General features: G+C 66.7%; 3 protein-coding genes across 3 annotated transcripts; 2 read left to right on the forward strand and 1 right to left on the reverse strand.

The window, feature by feature from the left end:
• Positions 1-317: 317 nt before the first annotated feature.
• LOC107502490 lies at positions 318-1,443 on the forward strand. The gene is given in 2 exon segments (XM_036234714.1): positions 318-1,023; positions 1,026-1,443. Coding segments are annotated over 2 exon segments (675 nt in total). The 5' UTR covers positions 318-588; the 3' UTR covers positions 1,266-1,443.
• Positions 1,444-2,057: 614 nt separating this feature from the next.
• Positions 2,058-11,725, forward strand: LOC107502465 (regulator of G protein signaling 5). Its single transcript, XM_016129685.2, has 5 exons — positions 2,058-2,492; positions 6,532-6,660; positions 8,673-8,734; positions 8,897-9,063; positions 11,542-11,725. The coding sequence occupies exons 1-5, from the start codon at positions 2,449-2,451 to the stop codon at positions 11,719-11,721; spliced, it is 582 nt and encodes a 193-aa protein (XP_015985171.2). The 5' UTR covers positions 2,058-2,448; the 3' UTR covers positions 11,722-11,725.
• Positions 11,726-19,129: 7,404 nt separating this feature from the next.
• On the reverse strand, positions 19,130-25,550 carry LOC107502464 (regulator of G protein signaling 4). Its single transcript, XM_036234715.1, has 6 exons — positions 24,051-25,550; positions 23,209-23,562; positions 21,699-21,815; positions 21,398-21,459; positions 20,798-20,964; positions 19,130-20,676 (listed from the first exon to the last, which is right to left on the reverse strand). Exons 1-6 carry the CDS (start codon positions 24,140-24,142, stop codon positions 20,437-20,439), a joined length of 1,032 nt encoding a protein of 343 aa, XP_036090608.1. The 5' UTR covers positions 24,143-25,550; the 3' UTR covers positions 19,130-20,436.
• Between the last annotated feature and the right edge of the window lie 1,886 nt (positions 25,551-27,436).

The following is a 27,436-nucleotide window of genomic DNA, read 5'->3' on the forward strand; positions in this document are numbered from 1 at the left end:
TGGGAGCAGGCAGCTTGTTCATCTCAAAGTGACAGTGCACAGTGGGGGAGAAACTAAATACCTCCCGATCCTGATCCACAGGATGCGGGAAACAAAACAAAACAAAAATAGCAAAAAAAACCCATCCCCTAATCCAGGAGCAGTTCCATTCTGGCTGAGTCCGGGAAGTGGCCGGAGCAGGGAGGAGCGGGCGGCGGGCCGTGCAGAGGCCGCGCACAGACGGCCGGCGCTGCGGGCGCGGAGGGGGCGGGGCCGCACTGGCGGGGGCAGTGGGGGGGGGGGCGGTGGGCAGCCAGGCTTTGCTCTCGGAGGCGCCCAGACTAAACAAGGGTCATCGCGGTGTGGACGTTGGTCCCCAGTGGCGTCTTGGAGGCGGCGTGTGTCTTTTGTGGTTTGGTCTAGATAGGTAAGTGGCATGGCGGTTCCCATAGGTGACATGTAGGCCTACGGGGACGCTGTGAGGGAGGCCACTGCACTAAGAAGGGGCCGGGGTGCCGCTGAGCCAGTGTCGGCTCGAGAAGCTCAGACCAGACTGGATTGAGGGACACGTCACTATGGTCCCCGGAATCAGAGCCCAGCGAGTTAGAGATGGAAGGGGCCCCGGAGTCATCTGCCCCATCCCGCACAGCTATGAGTCCCCAAAACGAAAAACCGCTCGCAGAGAGGGCGGAGGTCAGGGGCAGGAAGATGTCCTCCCTCCCGGAGACCTGCCTGTCTTGTGAAGAGAGAGCGAGCGAGAGACATTTGGCCTGGAAAGGACGCAGAGGGCTTGTTTTTCCCTGTCCCGCAGTGCTGAGCTGGAGGGGCTCTGCGGTGGGAACGAGGCTCCACAGAGTGTTCTTCCACAGGAGCTGTTCCCCGGGGGCGTGGGGTGCTGTCTCCAGGGAGACGGACAGCCCTGGTGGCAGCCCCACCCCGCTCTGGACATCCGGAACTGCGCCCACAGGCTGCTCCCTCACAGCCAGAGGATCCCGCTCGCAGCATCTCTACGAGCAAAGAGCCCGGAGCCCGGCCAGCCGCGCCCCCTCCCCCCCCCCCCCGCATGCTGCCACCTCGCGCGCCGCGGGCCCTGGGATGGCTGTGGGCCCCTCGTCTTGCAGCGGAATGGCACCCGGGTGCAGCGAGGCCACCCCCGGGAGAGCTTCACTCCTGCCAGAACCCTGGGCGGCCGAGCACAGGAGAGTGAGCGAGAGCCTTTCCGAGCTTCCATGGCCGCCCCGGCCCTGCCCCCTGCCCCCTGCCCCCTCCACCGTGAAGCCCCTTAGGTCCCCGTTCACCCCGGAGACACTCACACCCTGTCCACCTTCTAGAGTCTCAAGCCTGTGCGGCTTGAGCTGCCAGTCTCCCTGCTTCTGGTCACCCCACACTCCTCGAAGGAGCCGTCGACTCCTGGTTCAAGTTCTTCAACGCCCACTCAACAGAGAATCCCTTGCAGTTCGGGTTCCGCACCCACAGCTCCTCAGACACCGTCACTGCCCGTCGTCCTGGCTGCGACCCACCGGCCGGGACAGAACCTGGAACGCAGTCTCGGCCCCTCCCCGGCCCCTCCTGCCCCAGTGCTTTCGGGACGCGCCCTCCACGGGGACCGTCCTTCCCCTCCCCACCCCAGGTTCCAGCCAGGCACCTCCAACACAGACCAGGTGTGGCACCAGCGACCTGGCCATCATGCCGCCTGACCCCCGGGTGCTGGGGAGAAAACTCCACAGGAAGTGATGCCACAGAACAGGAACCCCAGACGGGAGTTAAAAACCAGGAGGAAATTCAGTGTCACGGAGAACAGACAGAGAGAGAGAGAATTCTGTGGTGCGTCTGCAGCGAGTGCCAACTGCGGCCCTCGAGTGAGCGCTCGATGGTCGCTCGCTCCCTCTTTATCTTAACTGTAATGCAACTAAGTTACAGGTCCACAATGAGACATTTGACTTTAAAAATTACAATTTTCAAAAGTAAAATACAAAAAGCCCCTCCCCTTAGTAATCGGGTTTAAATGACACCAATGAAAAGTAACATACGAGTGTTGATGGATTAGGCTAAATATTTTATAATTCAGCCCATTCCGTGTCCCCCAGTGAGGCAGGGCTGGGCTGTGTGGCGGAGCCCTGCAGCGCCATCAGCCTGTGACATGGCAGGGCCTGGAGGGGCTTCGTAACTGCTGCTTAGCACAGGCCAGGGATTGGCAGAGGGCTCCCGAGTCCCCGTGGGTCCTGCTGACCTTACAATGAGCAGCCCGCATGGGTGGGGCCAGCGGGAGCCCGACCCTGGGACGGAGGACCGGAGGCAGGCGGCCCCCCCTTCTCCCCAGAGTCCCAGCCAGCGGCCCAGGCCCCGATTGGCTGGGGCAGCGCTGGGAAGGGCCGGCCTCTATATAGTCAGCAGAGGGAGGCGTCTCGGAAGTTTGCAGACCACTCTGCTGTTAAGAGCTGAGCTCGACGCGAGGAGCCGCCTGCCAGGATGTGCAAAGGACTTGCAGCTTTGCCCCAGTCATGCCTGGAGAGGTGAGGGCCTAGCCATGGCGGGCGGGTAGGGATGGGGGGGGGGTCTCCTGGGGACGGTGGGACAGGTGGCCGCAGTGCCCACGGCAGCCCGTCCCGGGCAGCGCTCGTGCGGCCAGTGTGCGGTGGGGGGCCACCCCCAGCCCGGACTGCCCAGGGCCTGGCCGCTCCACAGTAGTGGGCAGGTTATCTGCTCTCCGTAAACGCGCCCCTGAGGGTCACTCACTACGGCTTGTGTGGGCTGAGTAACACCGGGCACGGCGTCGGAACGCCGGCGGGGCCTTGGGCCGCGTCCCCAGCACCCCGTGCTAGTGTGCCTGGGCTCGCGTCTCAGGTTCTTGGCGTCCTGACCCCGTTAGACGCAGCGGGGAGCTGGACAGAGGAGAGCCCTCGCAACCCGGTCGCTGGCGGCTGGCATCCTCCCCAGGTGAACGGAGAGCGCCGTGGAGGCCCCTGGGTGCCCCCGTGCCCGGGAGCGTCCCCAGGGCCCCGACGAGCCAGGAGCACAGACGCTGTTGGCCCCCAGACCAGAGGGGCTGAGCCTCCGTTAGTCACAGGAGGTCAAGGTGGCCCTGTGCTCCTGGCTCCATCCCTGTAGGCGCGTCCCCTGGGGAGGCTGGCTTCGGCGGGCACCTGTGGCCTCTCCTGTCCCGTACGCGCCCAGGGCTTGCTCTTGGTGACATTTGCCCTAGAAATAACTTCGAAATGATTTTTAAAGTGACGGCATCACAGCAAACGGACTTGTCTCCGGCAAAGGCTGGTGGCTGGAAACAAACCTGCGTCACTCCCTGCCGTGGAAGCGCAGCGCGCTCGTGACAGAGCAGGGGCCAGCAGTGCTTGAGCCACAGAGGCCGGGGCGTCACGGGGGGCTGGCGCGCACTGCCCAGGGAGGGGCGCAGGTGTGCGTGCCGGCGCCGGCCCTCAGCCCGTCCCTTCACCGCCGCGGCTGTCTGCCCACATCAGGCTTCGGCCGGACGTTCCGGAGGCCGCCGCTGGTGGCCGTGGCGCGTGTGGCGGTGCTGGGCACTTCAGGAGCCACGGGACGCGAACGGGGGAGCAAGGCTGTTTCCTCGTGGCCGTGTCACCAGCCGTTCAGCTGGCCACCACCTCCGTGGCCTCCACGGTCTCCGCGGGTCTTGGCATGGACAGTTCAGCGCAGGGTGACCGAATGCGCAGGTCGCGCGTCTCCTTTCGTGGCTGGTAAGCCACAGAGGGGCCGGGGCTCGGGGCTCTCTGCAGGGTGAGTGAATCCTGCTTTTTCTCAAGCCTCCAGTGTGTCCTTGGCCAGCAGTGGAGGAAAGGTAAGCATGGAGGGGCCAGAGACCGGCTTAAATCAGCCGGCAGAAGTGAGAGGCAGGGTCGTCCCCGAAGCCCAGGACGTGTGGCAGAGCCTCAGTCTGCGTTTGGGGTCGTGCTCTGTGCAATGGATGTGAATTGGAGGCTTGCCGTAGGTGACAGGGACCCTTGCGAAGCGGGTGCAGATATGTCTGTGAATGTCTGTCACACCACGGAAGTGAGCGAACTGTTTGGTGGAGGTGGGGGATGTCGCTCAGAAAAGCTTAGTCTCGATTCTTAGTGAGGAAATAATTCTGGTGACGTCCCTGGATGGCCTTTCGAGCTGTCGCAGTTGCCTTCGGCGCTGGGACCAGATCCCTCTCGGGAGCTGCCAGCCCGGTGGGGGTGAGGAAGGGGGCACTGGTCCCCCTGGCGGAGATGCATCGAGGACGCCCCCGGGCGGGAGGCGGGGCGGGCAGGGGCACGGGCCTCCGGTTGAGGGCTCGCTCCCCCACTGCTGCGCCCCGGCAGGCGATGCGTACGGGTCTTGACAAGGTGGAAGCGACTGGAGGTCAGAAACTGCCTTCGTAATTTTGTGGAACCCGACTCCAGGGCAGGCCCGACAGTGCTTGCTGTGAGCCTGGCAAGTGAGCGAACGAGCCAGCAGGTAGATCCTTCTTGAAAATAGACGTCCTGGGAATGCCGGGTGCGGGCACTGGAGGTCGGACAGGAGAAAAGAGGGTCTGAATTCTAATTCCGTCCTCAGGCCAGAAGCCAGCCCTCGCGCTGCTCCTGGTCACGTCGTCATTCGCTCCACAGACCCCTCGACAATTAGGCGAGCGTGCACGTCGCCCAGACGTCCTGGCCGTGTGAGGCCTGGCATTCGTCTCTGTTGCCGGGTTGGCGTGAGCGGACACACCGCGCCCTGGAGCCGCTGGCTCATGGCCTGGCGTGACGCGGGCCGGCGTCGATGAGGTCTCTCTGCTCCCGCCCGCCGCAGCGCCCCCTCTCCTCTTCCATTCCTCCTCCTGCGATCTGTAGAGCGAGCTGAGCGGCGTGGGGGCCACGCACAGCTGGACACTGCCCGCGGTCCCCTCCGCGGTTCAGAGCAGGTGGCACGGGGCGCCCCAGGGGCTGCCGTGGGGAATGCCCCCAGGCTCGCCTCCTCCGGAGCCTAAAACAAGCCGTCTACATGGCTTCCTTGACCCGGGGACCGTTTCCCCACTGTTCATTGTCTAGCTTCCAAACCGAAGCTCCAAGATCCAGAAATCCCGCCGCCAGTCTCTGAATGAGACAGAGAGTTGAAGGTCATGGGGACTAGGCCGCTTCTGTCCGGTCTGTCTTGTCCCTTCGTCACCACCCCCTCCCCCGCCCGTGACCTGCCCTCAGTGATGAGCATGTCAGGCCAGGCCACAGAAGCATGGGAAATAGCTCGACTTCCATGGGAACTCTTGTGTGGGGGGGTGGCCAGTGCTTGGGAAAACAATACTCTTTTTTTTTAGATTTAATCTTCATCGTTAAATAGCAGCGCGGGGCGGGTGGTGTGACAGCAGAGCCCTGGGCTGTGCTGGCGGCGCGAGGCCTCGGGGTCCGCGGTCTGTGCCGTCCTGCGGCAGGTGTCTCCAGCGGCCAGCTCTGTGCCCGTCGGAGCGAGCTGCGCCACCCTCCGGTGGAAGGGAGCCCGTTCCGCGCGTCAGGCAGGCGGCTCGTTCTGACTCGCCCTGCTCCGCCGCGCCCATCCCGCCCTGTTCTGTACGTGGATCCGGGATCCGTCCAGTGAACGCTTACTAAGCAGCACCCGTGTGCCGGGCGCTGCGATGACCATCAGCGGACACACGTAACAGGACAGTCGTGGGAACGGGGAACGTTTCTAGAACACGGATCCCGCTCCGAGCGGCATCCGCAGCACTGACCGTCCCCCTGTGTGTAAGTGTTGACGAGCTGGCCACAGGAAAGTCTGCAGCATGTTGGGTGCCTACGCCAGGGCGCGCCCTCTTCTCAGTGAGGGCGGCTCGCTCGTGTTTCTTACCGGGTCTTCCAGGGGCCGGGTGCCGTACGGGCCCCCCTCCCCGACCGTGCGTGCCACGGGCATGTCCACGGGGGCCAGTGCAGCGCGGCCGACTCGGCCACTGGCAGCCGCCGCTCATCCCTGACGGCTCAGTGCGCAGGGACGTGGGCAGGGACCCGGGGACCGAGCAAAGCCACGCACACGGGGAGCACTTTCTGGGGGAGCACATCACCCAGCAGCGGGATTTAGCTTCGCAGCTGGAAGTGGCTGACGGGCGCACGGGCCGAGCCTGTCACGTGGCAGATGAGGGGACAGGCCAGGCAGTACGAGTCGACGTTTTCTCAGTGTTAGACGCGTCATCGAGGCAGAGCGGGGACCGGAGCCCTCAGAAGCCTGGTGGGCAGCGCGGCGCGTGGCCCGCGGGCTCCAGGATCAGCCCGCCCCGCCCCGTGCTGGCTTCCCAAGTGAGTTGCGCAAGCTGTCACTCAGTTTCCCCTCCGGAGTGGGCTGACGCTGCAGGGCCTGCCTCGCGAAAGGCGGACGACGCCCGTACAGCGGTAGCGCGGGTCGGGACGCGGCCGAGCGCACTAGCCAGGGGCGCAGAGAGAGCAGCCAGCGGGAGCCGCCGGGGCCCCAAGCCCCGTCCGTGCGTGCGCATCCCTCTGCCGCAGGGGGACGTGGGCTTTCGTTTCCGACAGAGGGAAGCGTCTTTCTCAGGCCTGCTGCTCACGCGCCCTGAGCCCCTCCGTCTCCTTTCAGGGCCAAGGAGATCAAGGTCAAGTTGGGAATCCTCCTCCAGAAGCCGGAGGCCACTGTCGACCTCGTCGCTCCCTGTGGGGAGAAGCCGGAGAAGCCGGAGAAGCCAGAGAAGCCGGCCAAGACCCAGAAGTGAGTGCTCAGGTGGCTTCGAGCTCTGTGCTCAGGGCGGGGCCGGCCCCAGCGCACCCACCACCCCTCCCCAGAGACCCTCGAGCGCGCTGGCGGTCCTCACAGCCTGCCCGGGCCGGTTCTGAGGGCGCAGGTTTCTGGACCCCGTGTCCGGAGCACGAGCCGTGCATGGCAGGACCCGGCTGGAGCACGAGCCGTGCACGGCAGGACCCGGCTGGAGGGACAGACCGGAGCCTGTAAAACGCCACCGGCCCCCGCGTCGCCGTCCACATCGCTCCCACGGGGGGGGGGGGTGCCCGTCCACTCGCCGCCCTGCGGCCAGGCAGCCATTTACGCCGGCCCCCCTGCACCCCCTCTCGGGGCGCTTCCCTGGCAGGGAGGGGCCGACATCAGGGCAGTCCGCCAAGCTTTGGTCATCCCTCCCAGGCCCGGCAGGGGACGGAAGACTGTCCCTTGGGGGCGTGAACCTGTGAGCAGCTCTTTCTCTTGAATGCGCACTGGGCCGTCTTCCCGGCCGTGAGTCAGCATCTGGCCAGGCCGTGGCCCTCCCGTCTGCACGCGCACACACACACGTACACACACACACGCATGCACACACGTGCACACACGCACACGCACGTACACACACGCACACGCACGTACACACACGTACACACGCACACACACACGTACACACACGCACACGCACGTCGGCTCAGGCACAGCGGGTGCTGCGACGGTGACCCTGGCTCGGGGCAGCTCACGGCCTCGGCCCTGCTGCCTGCGGGGCCCGTCATTGCTGGGACGGTGACATGCCCTGTCCCCTTACAGCTGAGGTGCCGGGGACAGCAAGCGAGGAAACGGGGAGAAGGAACGCTGGGTGCACTCGGAGCCCGTCACCTGCTCCTTGGGAGTCGGGGGACCGCGGGCCTGCGGCCAGTCGCAGGACGCCCTCTGACCTCTGTCCTTTCAGTTCGTGTGAGCCGCCGGTCTCTCCAGTCCGACGGCCTCCGAAGCGGGCATTGCCGTTGTCCCCCTTGCCCGAGGTCAGGGCGAGCCCCGGCTGGAAGGGAGATGGCACTGAGTTCCCGCCTCTGAGCGGGGCTGGTTCAGTGTGCGGCACGGGGTGGCCCAGGGAGGGGCGTGGCCCTGGGGGAGAAGGGCCACAGTCCACAGTGGCCACTGATCAAAAAGTCCATTTCGAAGCGAATGACGTGATGGTTACGGACTCTGTGACACACACAGGACCACACTCCCCATTCCGGTCCTCTGCCTTGTCGCCCCACACAGACGCCTGAACGTGGGGTTCAGAGAGAAGCAGCTTGGGGGGAGCTCCTGGGGCTGACGTTTCCTGGGCCATTTCTATCGCCTCCCGTCCCCCCTTTTCCCGCCCCCAGAGACCGTCCCTGTGGCATCTCAGCCCTCAGAGCGCTTCCCACCCCACCCCCCGCAGGTCCCCAACCTCCTACCCACAGGAGGGGACGTGCTGCAGGGGCCACGCTCTCGCCTCGCCCCGCTTTAAACTCGCCCTTGCTGCCTTGTACTCATGTTCTCCTCTCAGAGAAGAAAACAGACCTCAGAAGATAAAATAAACCTTCTCTGGACGGAATGTATTTTTACCTCCTTTGCTTTTAAAAAAAGGCAATCCCTTTTCAGAAAAGCATTTTCTACTTTTAAAAACATTTTTATTCTTATTAGGAAAAAAAATTAAACTATTGAAAAAAATAAAATAAAAGATAGACAAAAAGGTGCCCAGATAGATCCCTGGCCCCCAAGACGGCGTCTGCTGCGGCCTGTGGGAAGGCCAGCTGCCCCTGCGCTCCGGAGCCGCGTCCGCGGGCACAAACAGCTGCCCCTGTTCCACGCGACCAAGCGTCCTCCCAGCCGCGCCCCCTTCTACAGAAATCGGGGCCGCGGGAACTCGCCACGGCTCGTGGCCAACTTAGCTTATGTCCTCGACGTCCCCCTCCTCCCTGCCCACGTCATTCGTCTGTAAGTCCATCATCTGTTCCGCCCTGTCTCCCTCGGTCCAGGCCGTCGCTGGAGGAGGCCGTGCAGTGGCCAGAGTCCCTGGACAAGCTCCTGCAGAATAACCGTGAGTGTGGGTAGGGAGGCGGACGGGCTGTGGGTGGACGGATAGCTGGTGGATGGAGGCGACGGGCAGAGAGATAGGTGGGTGATAGATCACAGATAAGTGACAGGTGGTGGACACGTGGGGGAGAGACACGTCTCCTCAGCCAGGCCTTTCCCTTGCCAGACGGGCTTGCCAGCTTCAAAAGCTTCCTGCGGTCCGAGTTCAGCGAGGAGAACCTGGACTTCTGGATGGCCTGCGAGGACTACAAGAAGACCACGTCGCCCGCCCAGATGGCTGAGAAGGCGCGGAAGATGTACGAGGAGTTCATCCAGAGCGAGGCGCCCAGGGAGGTGGGTGCCGGGGGGCGGGGCGGGGCGGCCGGGCCGCTGTGAGCGCGAGCCCCGCCTGGACCTCGGTCTAGCGGTGGGAACCGCGCGCGCGTGACCCCGCGTGAGTGACTGCGTCTCTCCGAACTCAGTGTCTGGCCTTGGGGAAACGGGGCGAGTGAAGACAGCTCCGCAGGGGCGCGAGGCGCATCTCGGGGTCTGGACTGAGGGCGCCTGGGGGCGCCCCTGCCCTTCCCCTCCCCTCCCCTCCCCTCCCTTCCCCCTTCCTTGTTCATGAAGCGCCCCCTTTTCCCTCGGCTCCCCTCCGCCCCTTTGTTTCCCCCAGGCCTTTGCCATGTACAGCTTAGGTGGGGGACAGGGCACCTGCTCGTGAAAATCGGGCCGGCACGGGCAGCTCCGGGGACGTGTTCTGCTCCTCGCTGGTGGCGACACCCGAGTTCAAAAGCCTTTTGCGGGGTTCGGGGCGGCCACAGGAGACGGCCGTGGTGTCTCAGCCAGGCCACTCCGCTTCCGGGGCGGGCCCCTCAGGACTCGTAGCTGAGCACGGAAGGGGTCCGAGCAAGCCCCACGGGGAGCAGCAGTGTACTCACGACGCCTCGACAGGGACCGCGCCCCGCCCCCCGCACCCCCAGGTGCTCCAGACCTGGAGTCCCACCGCTCGGTGTTTACCCCTTTGGTTATGAATCGCTCACCACTGGTCCTTCTTAAAGGGCAGATCCGTTTGACAGGCGGACTGATTTCTGACCGCCGAGCTCCCTCCGCGACAGAGGTGGGGGTCGGGACCACGGCGTGCAGGGCGCCGTGGTCGAGGCGGCGGAGTCCTGGGGGTCCGGGTTCGGTCGGGCTGCGGGCGTTGATCTGGGGTCCTCTCCAGAGCCACCTCTGCTTCTCCGCCTTCCCCCCGTGCTCACCACCAACATTCCCGGCTCTGACACCGCCCTGCCGGGCCACCCTCCGTCTGCGTATGATGTCGCCAAGGAGACCCATCCAGGGCGAATGTGACACGGTTCCCGACTCCGGCTGGGTCCCCCCGTCCCCACCAACGTTCCCCTCCGCGCGCCCCAGGGTGCGGCGCAGTGTCGCTCACGCGGGGCCGTCCAGACTGGCCGGTGGCCCCGGGGTCCCGGGGAACGTGTTCTGCAGGCTCCTCGTTCGAGCGCCAGTGGCGTCGTGAAGCCCGAGACATTAACAGTGCAGTTTCAAAGTAGATGAAACCCTGGCTGAGCCCCCAGAGCAAACAGGCGGGGCCCCAGGTAGACCGCCCGCCGCCTTCCCCCGAGCCGGGCTCGGGGTAATTATGCGTCCCGGGCCTGGCCGCCTGCTGCGAGTGTCTGAGACGCGCGGGTGCAGGCACCCCAGCCCAGCCCCTCCCAGACGCGTGGCTGCAGGCGGGTCTGTCGCCGAAGCTCCCCAGCCCGTGCCCGTCGCCGCAGAGCTCCCACGTGCAGGCGTGTGTCCCGGAGTGTGTTCCACACGTGGGAGCTGTGATTGCTTTAAAAACCCTTCAGATCTTGTATCTTGACCTAAGTTACTGTTTCGTTAACGAGTAGCAGATCGACATACACAGCAGATCTACCCAGGCGAGTAGGAGCCAAGTCTCTCTCTGGATGTGCCGGGCCGACGCCAAGGGCCGACGGAGCCGCGGGGGAAGGGGGTGTGGCCGTGCGGCGCAGTGGGGGTGACTCGGACGATGACGACTGTCACGCGGCTGTACTTAAAATCAGCGGGGCGGTGTTTTCCAGGAGAGCGTGCAGAGCTCGACTCACTCGAGGCCTGGGCTCGGGAAACGGGGGTGAGCCGCTGTTGCCCCCAGTGGGCGCAGCGCGTCCGAGAGTTTTAAACGTGTCGCTTTTTAGGAAAATGCAGTTAGGGCTGGCTCTGCCATTGTCGGAATTGCCGCCATTCTGAGCGAGGCCGCCTCCCAGCTCGCTCTCTGTCTCACGCGAGGGAGCGAGCGTGGCGGGGAGCAGCCGCCGGGGGGCCTGGACGAGCCTGCGGCGCGGCCTCTGCCCCTCCCCGCTCCACTGCTCCCCGGGGCCCGGGGCCCCGCGGCCTTCGCCCTGTCCCCTCTCCACGGGGCCTGGAGCCCGACACCGCGGAGGGCCGACCGTGGGGCTGCGACACCTGGCGCACATCTGCTTCCAGATCCTCCGCTCCTCGCTCTGTGACCTTGAGGGGCCACATCGCCTTCAAGCCTCACCGCACACAGTCCCCTCCGCGCCTCCCGCAGGGCGGCCGGGCCCCCCCCCCCCCCGTCCCCGTGCTCGGGGCTCACACGTGCGGCGCTGGCCAAGGCTCTGCCCCGCACGGCCTGTCACTGGCTGGGTCTCGACCTGCGGCCTGAGCCCCCTGGGGCGTCGGTGGCCCCCTGGGCCTCAGGGTGGGGCGGCAGCTCTCCCGAGGTGCGTCCTCGGGTGGGAAGGCCCACCGCCCCCCGCCCCACGCCCCGCGCAGGCTCCTGACGCTGTCCCCGGCCCGCAGGTGAACATCGACCACCCCACCAGGGAGCTCACGCTGCGGAACCTGGCCGCGCCCTCGCCCGGCAGCTTCGACGCCGCCCAGCAGCGGGTCCGCGCGCTGATGGAGAAGGACTCGCTGCCGCGCTTCGTCCGCTCCCCGCTCTTCCGCGCGCTGCGGGGCCACGGCCTGGCCGCGCCGTGAGGCCGCCGCGAGCCGCGCCCGGGCAGGGGGTCCGGGCGCCAACCCCCTGCCCACGCGCTCCCGCAGCCTCCCCCTCGCAGCCCCTCCCCCCGCCCCCTGCTCAGGCCGCTGCCGTCACCCCCGCCCCCCCCATCAGAACCACGAGCCCCCGCCCCGGGCGAGGACATGGGCGTCGCTCAGGTGACGGTGCCCCAGGTCAGCCCGGCCCGCGACACGGGGGGCGCAGACGGGGAGGCCGGCGTCACGGGCGAGTGACCGGGCTCACTCGTTGCCTTGACTCGGGTCCCAGGTGGCGGTCACCCCCTCGTGACCGCTGACCTTGGATGATAGGAGTCAGCGGGCGTGGCCTGAGGCAGCGCTGTCTGACCTGTGAGCGAATGTGTCGCTCGGGTGCCGGTCTCCCCCTGGGGGCGGCGCCACGTTGGCTGGAGATTGTGGAGACGGGGAGAGCGTGTGGCGCTGGTCTGTGCGAACGCAGTGACTCCTGGGCCCCCTCGCCGTCCTCGCCCCCCCCCCCCCCGTGTGAGGAGTCTCGCCAGTGGCCGAAGTGCACGCTTGCACCCAGCCTGCTCGCTTAGCCGGTGGGGAGGCCGTGGCCTTTTCATGGGTTTAAGCTTTTAGCTCTGTGTTTCACTGTCGTAAGTCTTGCTAGAATTTTTTTCCTAACCTTCAGTACATTAGATAAGTCACAACTCGGTGGTAAGGAGCATCAGTGAGCTGCGTCAGAGGGTGACCAAGGGCAGTACTCAGTGAACTGAGTAAGAAGTTTGGCAGTTGATAAAATTCTGAAATGTGTAAGTAATTACACCGCGTAGTTTTGCATTTCACAAGTTTGTAGCCCATTTATTCAGTTATTTCCTAAAAATGTGGGACGTTAGGCAACTACAGACCTGCTTTCTCCCCGAAAACACTGAGCGCGCCTGTCGGGTTTTTCCTGTTTCTGCCGCTTCAAAGCGGCACGCCCGTCCCGAGCACCTGCCGTTCCGCGTCCCGCAGTGGCTGGACAGGCTCCACGGCCGGCAGCTGCGTGTGGGGCCTGAGCTCGCCGCAGTTCGTCAACACTGCTCGTTCCGAAGGGGCCGCAGCACGAGCCACCACCCGCGGTCGGAGCTCTCACCACCCGCATCTGTGTGGCAGGGACCTGCAGCCCGGGACACGCCCTGGCCCCGCCTTCCAGCAGCTGCCCCCACGGCCCCCGAGCAGAGCGAAATCGCCAGCCCTTGGCTCTCGCATGCAGCTCGAAGTGTTAGGGGCCCGAGAACCTAAGTGAGTCACTTCTTCCTGATGCCGAAACATTCAGAAAATGTTTAACTTAACTGAAAAGTCAAGCATTTTGTTCACAGTATTTGAAATAGCTGAATGTTTGAAAATGCCCAGAGAATCGATGTGACATTCGTGGTCCTCCCAGAGACGCAGGTGGGCTGTGGTCGCAGGTCAACGGCGCACTGGGCAGCGGGCAGGCCCGTCAGGGCGGGCGAGGGGGCCCCACCTTCCGTAGCCGAACCCGGGGGGGAGGGTGGGTGCGAAGGCTGGGAAAGGAAGGGACGCCCTCCAGGCACACGGCGGCACGCACGCGTGTGCAGGTACGCGAATTTAAATCTAAAGCACCGTGTGCGTACGCGCACGCTCACACACATGCACACACATGTGCGCACATGCGCGCACACACACATGTGTGCACACACGCACACACGCGCGCGCGCGCACACGCCCCTCTTTGCACGTATGAAGCGATTCAAGGGAACACAAACACCACAGCCCCAAGTGAGAAAGCAAACGCATTAGACTTGCTCTAGAAAAATTCTTTGAATTCTTTTGAAAAGTGTTTTTAAACTTAAAAGAAAAAAAAAAAGAAAAACTGTCACCATAAATTCCCATGGTGACACAAAGAAAATGCATTCTCCTAATTCCGGGAAATTAGGAGACTTAGGATGATTTTCCCAGGAAAAAAAGCTGTGTGGCATCGTTTATCATTCCCCCCTCCACCCCTGGGTAGGTCGCCCGTGGCCCCACGGCGCGCGCCCCCCCCCCGTGTGGAAACGTGGCAGCAGCGTACGTGGCCCAGGACGTGGGGCGCTGTGGTCCGCGGGGCAGCAGTGTGGGCTTTTCCTCCTCGAGGGGGACCAAGGCCGGGGCCGGTGCCCGTAGCGAGGCCGCCGCCTGCGCGGGGCAGGTTTGGGGTTGGTGGCAGATCTGGGGCTGAGCCAGACTTGGATGGACCGGCGAGTCCGGAGCAGATCAGGGCTCAGGCGGTGCTCGGCGGTGAGACCAGTCCCGCACACGTGTGCACACGCGTGCTCGTGTGCGCACTTACACACATGACACGCACGCTCACACACAACACACGCTCACACATGCACGTTCCCCTTCTCCCAGACCAACACTGGGCGTTTCGGTACCTGCTTTCAAACCAGACGGACCGCCTGCCCCATCTCGGAATGACTGCGAGTCCTTTCGAGGCTGTCGTTATGTCAGGGACGCGATGCTCACCCCCGAAGCCCCTCCCTCCAGCAGGCCACTGTCCCTGTTTCCTGGGGGTTTAGCAGGTGTATGAGGGAAGGAGTCATGAGAAAAGGAGGGAGGAAGGAGAGGAGGCAAGTGGTGAGAGCCGGCACCCCGCAGCTTGCTGGGGACACGTTACCGCCCGTGACCGAAAGCGGCCCTTGTCACGGCGTCCGGTCTCCCGGGCTCCATCCCACCGGCGGTGTGTGGTTCCCCCGCGCCCGGGACCAGGTTCTTGGGCAGCGGTTCGGCAGCTGCTGTCCGTGTGACACACACGTCCGCCCCAGCAGGTCCTGGGGCCGACCAGAGCAGCGGCTGCCCAAGGACGTGCTCCCCGGTGTCACCCAGCTGGACACCGGCTCCTCCAGTGAGGACACGCCGCAGCTTTGAGTGGACACTCAGGGCAGAGAGCGAAGGGCAAAAGGCAGACCCGAGACAGCGTTATGTCATCCGCACCTCGCTGTTCGACAGTAATCATCACCATCTTAGTTCTAGGAGAGAAGCTGCAAATCAAACTCTTTAACGTGTATACCAGATTCTCAACCCGCGTGCGAGTTACGCGTTTCCTCCCTGAGGCTGTCCTCCCCCCCCCCATGCGTTTCCCTCCACTTCCCCACAGGGGGAGACGCTTCGCGAGTTTGGGTCCGACTGCGATTACGTAATAGCTAATGCTGAGCGCATTCACCTGGGAGACTAATTCAGACAAACAGTGGGAGCTGCCGAGAAAGTTGTCGCTGGAGAGTCCGTCATCTGGGGAGTGTTTGCCGGAAGTTCTTTTTAAGTCACAGCATCAGGATCTGTGGCAACTACGTGTTTTCAAAATGCTGTAACTCGCAGCACGCCTTCAGGAGACGCGGCTCAGAGAAAGGAGTAGAAAGGAGGGGTTGGGACCCGGCCGTCGGCGCTGACCCCATACTTCGACCCCATACGTGCGTTTATCTTCTGATATTGTATCCAGTAGGTTTGTACTGCGCGCCTGGCACTTCTAGGTAAAGCACCCAACAGTATTTGTAACCACGATCACATACATTGTATTAAATGTGTACCACAAACAGCCTCACGCGTCCTCCTTGCTCCTTGGGTTTGCTGCGCCGATGGGCCAGGGAACGGGCCGAGGTCTGTGACGGGTGGGGGGGGGGGTCACACAGGGAGGAGCTGGACAGGAGCAGGTTCCCGGCGGGCAGGAGGTGTGTGAGGAGCGGGTGGGGTACGGCGAGACCACGAGTGACCCACGCCCCCCCCCGCCCACCTCGGAGGGGCTGCTGAGCGTAGGTGGGGGGACCCCGGCGGGGCTGGAGGGGACAGTGCATGTGCCCTCTCTGCCCAGACGGATGGACGTGCGTGTGGCCCCTCTCTGTGGGGGGGGGGGGCACTCGGATGCGGTGGCGTCTTGCTCCTGACGGACTGTCGGCGTCTTCTGGTGGCATTTCTCAACCACCAGCTGCAAACTATCACTTGCATTCGTTCCACGCCGGCGAGCGTTGTCACGTGGAGGCGGGGGCAGCGTGCAGGGCGCGTTTATCGATCAGATCGCGAGGTTCTTCTGTCCGAAACCTCTCCAGGCTCCCCACGGTCTCCAGGCAGACTGGAGCCTCAGGACACACGGTCCCTTCACGAGCCACCGAGTGCCGCCTCTCACGGCCACGTACCCAGCCGCACCCCAAACGCACACACGTCCTCCTGCCCCGGGCCTCCCCGTCTCCCACCTGTAACTCATGCGTGTCTACGAGTCAGCACGCAGACCTTCCCAGGGAGAAGCGGGCCCCCCGCCGGCCCGGCCGGCTTCCGCGGGCGCGTGCCCACCAGCTGGGTCTGCAGGCAGTCCGGAACCTTTGATTAAGAGTGCCGGAAAAGCCAAGGTCTGGCGTTTCAACTTCTGAAACCACCGGGACGTGGCACCTGCCAGGCGGCCCTTTCCCCGGACCCCCAGGCCTTGGGAAGGCCGTTCAGACGGCCGTGGCCCCTCACGGCCCTCAGGGGCCAGCGCCCCTCCCACAGCACACCGCCCCTGTCCGCCGCGGTGACCGAGACCATGTCGGAGCGGAGGGGAGGCCGGCCGCGGGCGGAGGCGGCTGCGGGAGCTCGGCCCCCGCGCCCTCCGGCGGAGAGCCACCTGGCCCACGTCCCCCGAGGCTCCGTGTCTGTGTACGTAAGTCTCACAGCTCTCAGGTCCCTTATCCCCACACGTCCCCCAGACGCCTTGCCGACCGTTCAAAAAAAGCAGAGAAAAAAGATACATTCTCGATTGTCGTTTGGCAGGTGGCTGTCCTGGCTTCGCCTCTCAACACCCCTTGTTCCGCGTTGGGAGGGGGGCAGGGGTATGGGCTGACCTCGCTCCTCGGAAACCACTTTCTCTTCTAAAAAGGTGTAATGGCGTCTGGGGGTGGCGCATGTCTTGACACATCCCCCCTCCTGTCCCCCAGAATGACTGAGAATGGGCAGAAGCAGCGAAGGGGCGTCTGTGTCGAGCTCGCGCAAGGGGCCTTGTGTTTATCAGCCGTGGGCGAAGCCTCCAGGTGAAAGCACTTCTCCGGACCGTGGCTCATCGGGCCGACCACAGCTGCTCAGGTTTCAGAGTCCCAGGTGGCGCGTCTGAGCCGGCGGAGCCTTTGACCCCTCAGTGCGGGCTTCAGACCGTCCGGAGGTGAGAGCGTCAGGCGCGGGGCGGGGGGCGGGGGGTCCCCGGCGACACCAGGCCTCCCTCTCACCAGCTCGCAGGGCTGAGAGTCACACGGCTCCGCTGCAGGCCCGGTCGTTCCCCGCAGCCCGGGGCAGCGCCCGTGGCTCCCGAGCCCCTCGGCGCATCTCACGGAGCGGTGCCTCCCTGGGAAGGTGCCGTGACCGGCGGGGCTGTGGCCCTTTGTGTCAGCCCCACTCAGTGGGCTGAGAACGGCTCTGCAAGGCTGCTCCCACCTGGTTCTGAGAGGGGCTGGAGCAGGTGAGGGCAGAGCACTCGCTTTGCCTACGAGAAGCCGAGAAGCCGCGGAGGCTCCTACAGGCCCCCGGGGACCCCGTGCGCAGAGCGAGGCCTGGAGCCCGGCCCCTGTGCTCTGCGCCCGGCTGGCCGACAAGGCCGCTGTCCGCGTCCCGCTGAGGCACGTTCGCGGCCGGGCCACAGCCAGCTTTGCGGAGTCGTGCTCCCCGAGGTCCGGGAGCCTCGGCCGGCATCTCTCCAGGGGCGGCGGGTGCGCCATCCGGCTCGCGGTCACGCTGCACGGGCCGTTGCCTTGGCCAGACTCGTGGGGCGCTTCCCTGCACCCCGGGCCCCGTGTCGCCGCTGGCTTCCCTCCCGGGGACAGGCAGCAGCACTGTGACCGGCAGCAGGTGTCAAAGGCCTGTTGCCCTCTGGAGACCAGTCCCCGTGTGGCCCCTGCAGCGGCCGACAGCCTAGGATGCCCCGTGTGCGGCGTCCCCCACCGCAGCGGTGAGCTGGGACCAGAGGAGAGCTGACCTGCTATTTTTTTCTTCTCCCTTCAGGCGTTAAAGACGAAAGAGAGACTTGCGCCGGAGAGCGGCTCGTGGGCGTAAGCGGCTGCCGCGGAGCTGCGGGTGGCCCCTGGGAAGCCAGCCCTCTCCCCGGCCGCTCACCCCGTCCACGCGCCCGAGACCCGAGTGTTGCCACCCAGCGCCCCGGCCCTCGCGGGTCGTCCTGCAAGCCCGCCGCGAGCCGTGCGAGACGACGGAGCACCCTGTCCCCTCCCCCGCGTCATGCTTCTGGGTGACCTCTGGCGCTGGCGCCAGCAGCGCCCAGCAGGACACCGGCTTCGGCGACAGGCAGCGTCCGGCTCGGCGGCCTCCGCCCACGCGGCGCCGAGCCCACGTCTGAGGGTCTGAGGTAAGCGAGGGCGGCCGTCCGGCCTTAGGCCGTGTGCGGAGCCCGGCCCATCCCACCGGGTGGCTCCGAACGGTCCTCCGCGTTCGGCCTCGGCCCCTGGGAGTGGCTCCCTGTTTCCTCTTCTGTCCTCTGCCATCGCGTGTCTGCCTTAGCTACGTACCGTCCCCGTGCCTCGGTTTCCTTCTCTGTAAATCTTAGCGGACATCTAGCGGCGCGAGGCCTCTGACAGGAGTCAGGCTTGGTGTGAGAATTAAGTGTCTTATTCACGCGAAGGGCCGAGGGCAGCAGCCGGCACCCGGCGAGCAGCAGGAGGCGTTTTCCAAAGCACGGCCATGGGCGGCCTCGGGTGAGGGGCAGGTGGGCAGGGTCGCGCCGGAGGCAGAGCTCGTGCTGGGGGCCGGGCGCCCCGCGGCGAGGCGGGGCGAGCACCCGCCCGCGTGTTTCCGGACGGGCGGGGTCCCGACAGTGTGGGTCCTCCTGTGCCCTGGTTCCCGGCAGACCCCAGGAGGGGGGCATTGTCCCAGCACCCGGCGCGTGTGGTGTGTCACGCCGTCCTCGGAAGGTGGGTTCATGCAGTGCGGCGGGACCTGCCTCGGCACCCACAGCCGCCCCCTGCCCCCCGGGGCCCACACTGGTTCCGTCCTCTGCCAGGGTGGGGGGTACTGGAGGCAGGAGAGCTGCTGCTGCCTGGGAAGGCGACCTCTGACCCCGCGGGGGAACCCCAAATCGGTTTAGACGAAAGACGGTACGTGCAGCAGTCGGTGGCCCGCGGCCTGCGGCTCCTCGCGGCACCGCCGGGCTCCCGAGCAGGCGGGTCTGTGAGGCGTTTGCCCTTGTCACTAAGATGCGGTGGCGCTGGATGTCTTGGCCTCGAGCGAGGCCTTTGCAGGGCACGAGGGGCAGCAGCAGGTGGCGGCCCAGGCCCAGTGCCCACGAGGTCACGGGCCCGACCGAGCAGGAAGCACACAGAAGGACGGCATCATGTGAAAGCCTTTATTCCCCCAGTCGGCCGCACAGGCCTGTCAGCGGGTGCAAAGGGCAAGGCCGACCCCAGGAGGGGGGCATTGGAACGCTGGGGACATCTGGAGACGCAGGGGACGACGTGGAAGCCAGGGGACGTGGAGACGGAGACGGGGCCGCCAGGGGCGGGGCGGGGCGCGGAGGGCCCGCGTCCTCACCGCAGCGGGCCAGTCCGCCCGCCCGGCCTCGGGCTCAGCACGCAGTCCTCTGCGTGCACTGGCGCTGGCGCGGTCGGCGGTTCCAGAACGAGGTGAGAACGGCCCCCCGGCCAGTCGGCGCCCGTCCCGGGACAGCCCGCACCGCCCGCAGAGCAGTCACAAACCCTGGGCCCCTCGCGAGAAACGCAAATGGGCGTTCAAGGATTCCACGTGCCTCGAAAAGTCCCAAACGGCAGTTCTGACAACCGGCGTCTTCTTCCTTCTCTCCTTCAGGCTCGGAGCCGGCGGACGCACCCAGCGCCCGCCAGCCCTGGCACAGACCAGGGGACAAGACGCCCCCTCCGGAGAGGGAGGGACGGGCCTGTTCATGGAGACGCATGTGCTAGAATGTCAGCCTGCCCTGCTGAGGCCTGGAGCGGAGGCGTGTAGCCGAGAGCCACCGTGGGAACACGCGCAGCTGCCAAGCCTGCAGGGGCCGCCCGCGTTCGGCAGAAAACTGGGCCGAGCACCCGGGTGGGGAGATGGAGCCACGGGGCACAGCGCCATCGGGCCCGGGCCTGCTCCGCGGCACCTGGAGTCACAGGGCCTGCGTCCGCCCTCAGCCCGGCGCCCGCCCCCCAACTCGACCCACCCAGCCACGGGCAACCACGCCCCCAGCACCGAAGGGGAGGCCAGAAGCTCAGGGACCCGTTGGCGACCGCCCGCCCGCCCAGGACAGCGCAGCCCACTCAGGCTCGGACTGTGTGGCGTCCGCGTGGCCTGGAGGCCGTCCGTGGTTACAGCAAGGGTGCGTCTCCTGGAGGCTCCGCCCCCAGCCCGGGCCGTGTCCCAACCTTCCCCAGGGCGCTCTCGGCAGTGCGGGGCGGGGTCCCCTGTCCCACTGCAGGGGACCCGGGACGGCACGTGCGTGTGAGTGCGTGCACACGGGGTGCGTGCCCAGGGTCTCTCCTGCCCCTTCTCGCAGAACCAGTGCACGGGTGTAGACGCGTGTGCGCACATGCACACGTATGTGCAGCATCATGGCCCTCATCCAAACGCCCGGAGTTTGGAGAAGCCACGTGCCGTGGGCGCCCCATGACATGACGGCCCCCCGGCCAGAGGTCACTCAGCTGGGAGGACGGCTGGGGCGGCCGTGGGCCGGGCGCGGGACGAGGCTGAGTGGCTGCCGGGGCCGCGGCGTCTCGGGGTGCGGCGGGGGGGTCAGGCGCACTGGGGCAGCCGGGTCGCGCCGTCGGGGGTGCGCGGGGCGCCGCCCTGCCCCCCGGGGCCTCGGCCGGAGGGGCCGGCCAGCTGCAGGTAGAAGTGGGACCGGAGGAAGCGCGGGTAGGAGTCCTCCTCCAGCAGCTGGAGCACCTGCCGCTGCGCGGCGTCGAAGCAGGTCCGCGTGGGCTGCTGCAGGCCGCGGCTCGTCTCCGCCCGTGCGCGCGCGTCCAGGTTGACCTGCGGCAGCGGCGAGCCGTGAGCCGGGGCTGGGGACGGGCGCTGAGGGCACCTGGCTCCACCCCGCTCCCAGGAGCCAGCTCCCCCCAGAGACGCCCGCCACGGAGCCACGGACACCCACCTCCTTGGGCGCCTGGGACGAGACGAACTCGCGGTAGATCTTCTCGGCCCTGGCGCTCAGCTTCGAGGGAGACGTGATCTTCTTGTAGTCCTCGCAGCTGAGCCAGAAGTCGATGTTCTCCTCGCTGTGCTCAGACTGCAGGAAGGCTCTGAAGGCTGCCAGCCCGCCTGCACGGGGGAGGGGCGCCGTCACTCGGGGGGCCCGGGCCCCGGGGTCAGACGAGGCCAACGGGTCCCAGGAACCAGGTGGTTTCCCACGACTCTGCATCCCCCGTTCTTTTGTGGGGTTCCTTGGGGACGTGTCCCTTAACCACGTCCGGCGTCTCCTGGGCCCCGGTCCTGCCCGAGCCGGGACGTCCCTCGCGAGGAGGAGGTTTGTTTCTGAGATGCCTCTGCAGGCATCGAACGCCAAGGGTTTGGGAAGGAGCCGCCAGGGCCGACCGCGCAGGAAACCTCGCCACCCTCTTCTGTGTGGCGAGAGGCGGTGTTGCCCATGGTCCCTGCGGGAGCCTCGGCATGCCCGGCAGCGGGGTGGGCGAGGGGTGACAGCCAGCCCCCCCCCAGGGCCCGCGCCCTCCCCGGGGGCAGGGGGGAGACTTACACTCGTGGCTGATGAGGTTTTCCAGCGATTCGGCCCATCTTTTGACTTCCTCTTGGCTCACCCTACGACATCGTGGAGAGAGAATGCCTCGAACGCTGCGCTCCACGGGGCCGCCAAGGTGCAGAGCTGTCCCTCCCCGTGGGTGGCACAGCGGGCCGGCGGTCAGGGCCAGCCACGCATGGGACATCTCCAAGGAGCGTGTGACGTGCGGACGGAGCCGCCTGGCCACATCCACGTGACAGGACGTAACGCCCTCCCCTAAGGACGCCGCGGGCCTTGGCCGCCTCCGGGGCCCTCTTACCTCCGACAGGTGACCAGGCAGGTGCCCACGCCGTCTTTCCCGCCGCGGGAGGAGCCGCGCGCCTGGGGGTCGGGCTTGTGCAGCAGGAGGCCCAGCCGGTGTTTCACGCCCTGCGCACTGGACGGGGACAGAGAGGGTGTGCGGCCGTCAGCTCTGGGACGAGGGCCACCCTGGAGTGGGGTCTTCTCGCCCTCTCCCGACCGTTCCTCTCCTCTGCCTCCCTGGCTGGTCACGGAGTCCACCCCCCGCCCCCAGTGACAGCTGAGGCGATGCCAAGGTGACAACGAGCCCCTCGCTTTTCCGGGGGCTGAGGGGTGACAGGCCCCATCACGCAGAGCTGTCAGCGTGCTGGGCGGCACAGTACGAACACGTAAGGACAGCGGAGGCTGGAGTCGGGCGCCTGGGTCTCGTGCGCTCTGCGCCCACTGCCTGTGTGACCCGGAGCCGGCCGGGCCCCCGGGGCCTCTGGCGCCGCTGCTGGCAGGACGCTGTCGGACGCGGTGGGGACCGGGACGGGCAGCGTGCCCGGCGACACGGGGGGCCCCCCACGCCGGCGTCTCAGCGCCTCGACGGCAGAGCCCCCCGTGCGGTCGCCCCCCCCCGTCCCCGGCACGGTTCGCGTTCTGCGGGAATTGACCGGGGCTCGGGGCACCGGCCCCGTTGGGCTCAGGACGTTGGAGGCCACATCACAGGCGTCCTCTGTCTGACCCTCGGCTTCATCTCAAAGCGCCATGGAAACCCCGGGACAGGGACCGTCCTCCCTGCTCCTGGTGAAGTCCCGGGAACACACGGGAGTCGGTGCCCCCGGGGAGGGCGCCGTCTGCCTGCGGGTGACTCAGCCAGCTCCGTGGCGGCCCCACGGGCCAACGTGAGTGTCCTAGGGTGCGTGTCCTTGGACCTTTCCTAAAGGTCAGGGATGTGTGAATAGCTGTGTATCTTTAAGGTGTTTCTCGATCAAGACACAGCGCCTGGCGAACCAGCATGTGTGAGATGAGACCGAAGAGCCCGCTTCTCTGCGGCTGGTCCAAGGGCATTGCAAGAACCGGCCGGGGCGGGGGGGGGGGGGCCGGGGCGGGGGCGAGGTGCTGGCTCCGGACCCACGCTTTATCCTGGCTTTTGCTTCTGAGGCACCGAGATGAGAGACCAGCGGCAGCACAGAGCCCACGCCTTTCTGGGGAGGGGCCCAACCTCATCCTGGGGGCCGCGCCCTAGCGCGACCTGGTCTGCCATCCAGCCCAGGAGCCAGGCACGACTCCCCTGACCCCAGTGGTGGACAGAGACCGCAACACATCGTCCAGACCTCACGTCCCTTGTCACTTAGAGCCAGCTCGGTCAGAGGAGGACGGCCCTCAAAACCAAGGTCAGGCACGATGGCGCCCAGGTGCGCAGACAGAGGACACACTTCAGTCCCGGTTTCCAGCGAGTCTTGGAGGGCAGCTGGGAGGGGCCGCCCTGTGACTCCAGACCCCCGAGGCGCGTGAGCGGGGCCAGCCGAGCCCCGGAAGCTTACCTCCTCAGGCAGGAGGCCGGCAGCCCTGCCAGTCCTTTGCACATCCTGGCAGTGTTGTGGGGTGTGGGGTGGGCGGCGGGAGCCGAGCTGAGCTGCTCCGGCCGGAGGTGCTGGGAGGTGCTGTCTGTCAAGCGGGCGGCTGCCTCCCAGCCTGCAGCCTCTTTTAAAGCGCAGCGTCCGGCCCTCAGCCAATCAGGCTGCAGCCCTGCCCACCAGCTGCTCCTGCCCCTGCAGCCTGGGACGGGGGTGAGGGGGGAGCGGGGCCGAGGCGGCCCCCTGCGGAGTGGTGGGGACGTCTGTGCAAGGCAGACACAGTCAGTGAAAGTCGGCCCCCGTCTCTGCTGCTGTCTGGTTCTGAATTTCAGGAAAGGGGGTTTAGGGCGCTGCCCTAAACGGGGTTACTCGTTTTCCTGGGAAAACGACGTCAAGGCCAGTTACCTCCCGGAAGGAGAGGTGTCTGCAGGAGCAGGGGGCCAGTGCAGGGGGACCCCAGGAGCAGGGGGCCCGTGCAGGGGGACCCCAGGAGCAGGGGGACCCCAGGAGCAGGGGGACCCCAGGAGCAGGGGGACCATGTGGGGGGACCCCGGGGGACCCCAGGAGCAGGGGGGACCATGCGGGGTGACCCCAGGAGCAGGGGGACCATGCGGGGTGACCCCAGGAGCAGGGGGCCCGTGCAGGGGGACCCCAGGAGCAGGGTGACCATGCGGGGGGACCCCAGGAGCAGGGGGACCGTGCGGGGGGACCCCAGGAGCAGGGGGACCGTGCGGGGGGACCCCAGGAGCAGGGGGACCCGTGCGCGACGACCCGCCCGCACTACCTTCCCGGGGTTAGAAATGGCGAACCGTGCGGGTCGGAGATCTCCCCGTCTGTTTCCTGACAGCCGTGGTCTGGCTGGTCCCTGCGCACGGGTGGGGCCGGTGGCCGCACAGCCCATGGTCACCCGTCCACAGTGCAGAACGAGGCGGGACAGCAGGCCGGCCCTGCACGCCCCGCGGCTCGCGCCTGCCTGGTCCAGCGCGCAGCAGCCCCGCCACCAGGGTGGGGGGTGGGCGGGGGCCGAGCACACAGACACCCGTACTTGCGAGTGGACGTTCGCCTTGTCACGTCACGTGGTTCCAGTTCTCCAAACCGGCATTTCAGAACATTGGCGGGGGGGGGAGGCGCGGGGTTCGCCTTGCCTCTTACGGCCTCAGGGTGACGCGCCGGACCCTGCAGGAGCCCTGGGCGCCTGCGCGGTTAGTGTCTCAGGCACGAGGCGACGGCGAAGGGCTCGGCGATGTGTGCGGGCGTCTCCAGGGTCATAGCTCAGGCCCCACGGGGCAGAGCTGAGCGGGAGCGGGAAGCTGGGTTCTCCGCCAGCCCCGGCCGCCGTCCTTCGGAAAGCGAGCCTGCTCCTGATCCCGGGACACGGCGAGCTGGGCTTCACGCACGGGGGGCCTCGGTGACGACAGGGTGGAGTGTGGAAAGGGAGGCCCCCCACCGCCGGGACCCAGCGACCCCACGCCGACCCCGCCTCGCCCAGTCCTTGGCGAGCAGAGCAAGGAGGCGGCCGAGAAGCAGGAGAATGCGGTGCCATGGCGCCCAGAGACGGCGGGGAAAGGTTCGCGCCCCCTCCAGCCAATGACGCAGAGAGTGAGCCCTTGCTGAGGTACGGCCCAGAGCGAGAGGGCGTCTGCGAGGCTGGCAGCGTCCTAGGAGGGACGGCGATACAGGATGACGGGTGCCCCGGCCAGAGCCGGTGTCGGAGGAGAGAGGCCCGGTGAGAGGGCGGAGGGCCGCCGGGGGCCGCGCGCACTCACGTGGCCTGAGCTCAGGAGCCTGCGCTACGGCCCGGCCAGAACGTGGCGTGGACCCAGTTAGCAGCTCGCGCAGGTCTGAGACAGTCCCGCCCGAGGGCTCGCCGAGGCCTCCGGCACCGGGTCGCGTCGGGGGATGAGGGCCCCCCTGTCCGAAAGCGTCGTCCCTGTCACAAGGAGCTGGCAGCGCGGGGCCTGCGTGTCCGGGCGGGCCTCGGGGGCTGGGAAGACCCGCCGCCTCGGGCCCTGCCCCGCACGTTTGTCCGGGCGTGCAGCTGTGCTCACGGCCTCGCGGGCGCAGGGCAGGAAACCCAGGCCGGCAGGACCCCGTGCCTTCCCGTCCCGCGGCTTCCGCGGCAGAAGCCCAAATCCCAGCCCCCCCCCCACCCACTGCACCCACAAATGAGACTCGTGGTCACGCCCGCCTCTGTTCCTGCCCAGCCTCCCCTCGAGGCAGGGCCGGGATTTGTGCGCTTTGGAAAGATTTTCGGAGTAAGACCTGAAGCCGAGATGTTTTTCATTCTCAATTTCAGGTAATTGGAGAATGAGGCCAGGACCATTAACTCTGACTCTGAGGGAAAGTGCCTTGTCACGTCTGATGCAAAGGGAAGAAAGAGCTTCTGGCTCCAAACAGACACAGAGCTGACCGAGCCGCGGGGCGGCGAGGGCCGGGCCGCTCACAGCCCTGGGAGCACCGAGCGTCCCCCGTGCGTCCCCAGGCTCCGGCGAGGCCAGCGCCCCGCCCCGCACGGGAGGCGGGGGGCCCGTGTCCCCAGCCCCACTGTCCCTGCCATCGGTCCCCGTCTCTGAGCGGCGGCTGCGCCGAGTTAAAGCCGGGGCTTAAGGCACCGTGTGGGTGAGGGAGACGTTTCCCCCTCCCTGCTTCTGCTCACGCTCCTTTCCTGTCGGCCGACTGAGACCCCCCCACCCTCTCGGCCCCCAGCCGCCGGCGTCCACCCCGGAACGGGCGTTTACTGAGCGCTAACTGTATGCTCGCCCCTCGGACGAGAAACTGCTGTGTCGAGACCGGCGGCAGCCGCCACTCACACGACGACTGTATCGGTTCCCAAAATTATCTCACATCTGGATCGAGGAAACGTGTCTCACGTCCCCTCCGCTTCTGGAAGTCTCTGAACAGGCCGTTCACGGGCTCCTGACCATTGACCTAAGCAAGCGGCCTGGGGATCTTGCCGCCCCTCCTGACAGCAGCCCCTCCCGGCCAGGCCCTCGGAGGGTGGGCAGCCGTGTGCCCGTCTCAGAGGCTCAAGTCGGGACACGGCGGCCGCGGGCTTCCACGGGGGGCCTCGGGCAGCCCCCCAGCTGACGGGCCGGCTGGGGCAGGGGGAGACCAACAGTCATCAGCAGTGAGTCGTCACTGGGGGGCTGGAGGCCGGGTCTCCGGTGCTCGCCACCACGCGAGCTGCCGGGTCCAAGAGGCCAGGGACCTTGTGGCCACGGCCGTCGGCCCCCGCTCCCCGCACAGGAAGCGGGCGGTGGGGGGGAGCACTCGGCTGGTGGGAATTATGCCACTGGAGCAGCTGATGGGAACTGTGGGCGACTTAACGAGCCCAGAGACACCAAACAGCATCCCCGCAGCAGGTTGCCACGGCAACGCTCCTCTTATCTCTGTGGCTTTCGACAAAAATATCTCAAGGGCAGAGTAATCAGGTAAGTGGAGCAGTGCGCCTGCGCACTCTGCCCAGTCATTTTCCACTGGCCGCCGGGCCCCGGGCCCCGGGTCCCGCGGCCGCGGCGGCTTCTGCCTGGGGGAGCGGGCGTGATCGGCGCCTGCCCCCCCCCCCGGCCCCGTGGGCAAGCGGCACCGCGCCGCGGCCTCCGCCCGGGCCCACGTGTGGGAAACGGACTTCGCTCACAGCCTCGGGCCGGGCTCGGCGGAGGCCGGGTGCCCGCCGCCGCGGCACCCTCCGGGACCCCTCGCTTCTTACCTTTCAGATAAAATCGGGGTGCATCTCGGCGCTGCTCGTCCATCCCCCCGACTCACGCAGTCCCCCCCGAGGCTCGCGAGCGGTCTCGTCCCAGTCAGGCACCGCCGCCCCCCCCACCCCGCCCCTGCTCCCCAGTGCCCAGAAGCACAGCGCACGCTCCTCGGACGGCTTCTCCGCCACAGGAGAACGCTGCTGGGGGCCCCCACTTTGGGGGCCGACGCCTACCGAACCCGCGAGCCGGGCCTTGGCCAGGCGCTCCGGCCTTTCCTCCCTGGGCCCACCCTCTCAATACCCCAGAAGAGAAATTGAGACGCACGGAAGTTAAAACGAACCCCAGAATCGCCGGTAAGCGGCCGGTCGGGGCCAGGGACCGGGCTGCCGACCCGTCTCCCCACACGCCGGCCACCGCCCATGACTCGGGCCGGCCCTGTCGTCCGCCGCCCGGCTTCGGCACCCCCGTCTCCGTCCACCTGGGCCAGCGACTGT

Source organism: Rousettus aegyptiacus, unplaced genomic scaffold (genome assembly GCF_014176215.1).
Source record: "Rousettus aegyptiacus isolate mRouAeg1 unplaced genomic scaffold, mRouAeg1.p scaffold_m13_p_17, whole genome shotgun sequence".
Lineage (NCBI taxonomy): Eukaryota > Metazoa > Chordata > Mammalia > Chiroptera > Pteropodidae > Rousettus > Rousettus aegyptiacus.

Bases quoted from the DNA above. Each gene is read 5' to 3' on its own strand.
- LOC107502464 (XM_036234715.1), bottom strand. From the start codon at position 24,142: ATGGGCTGTGCGGCCACCGGCCCCACCCGTGCGCAGGGACCAGCCAGA. The intron at 20,965-21,397 runs GTAAGTCTCCCC...TCCCCCGTGCAG, and splicing joins AAACCTCATCAGCCACGAGT to GCGGGCTGGCAGCCTTCAGA. The intron at 20,677-20,797 runs GTGGGTGTCCGT...CCGCTGCCGCAG, and splicing joins CGTCCCAGGCGCCCAAGGAG to GTCAACCTGGACGCGCGCGC.
- LOC107502465 (XM_016129685.2), top strand. From the start codon at position 2,449: ATGTGCAAAGGACTTGCAGCTTTGCCCCAGTCATGCCTGGAGAG. The intron at 2,493-6,531 runs GTGAGGGCCTAG...GTCTCCTTTCAG, and splicing joins CCCCAGTCATGCCTGGAGAG to GGCCAAGGAGATCAAGGTCA. The intron at 9,064-11,541 runs GTGGGTGCCGGG...CCCGGCCCGCAG, and splicing joins AGAGCGAGGCGCCCAGGGAG to GTGAACATCGACCACCCCAC.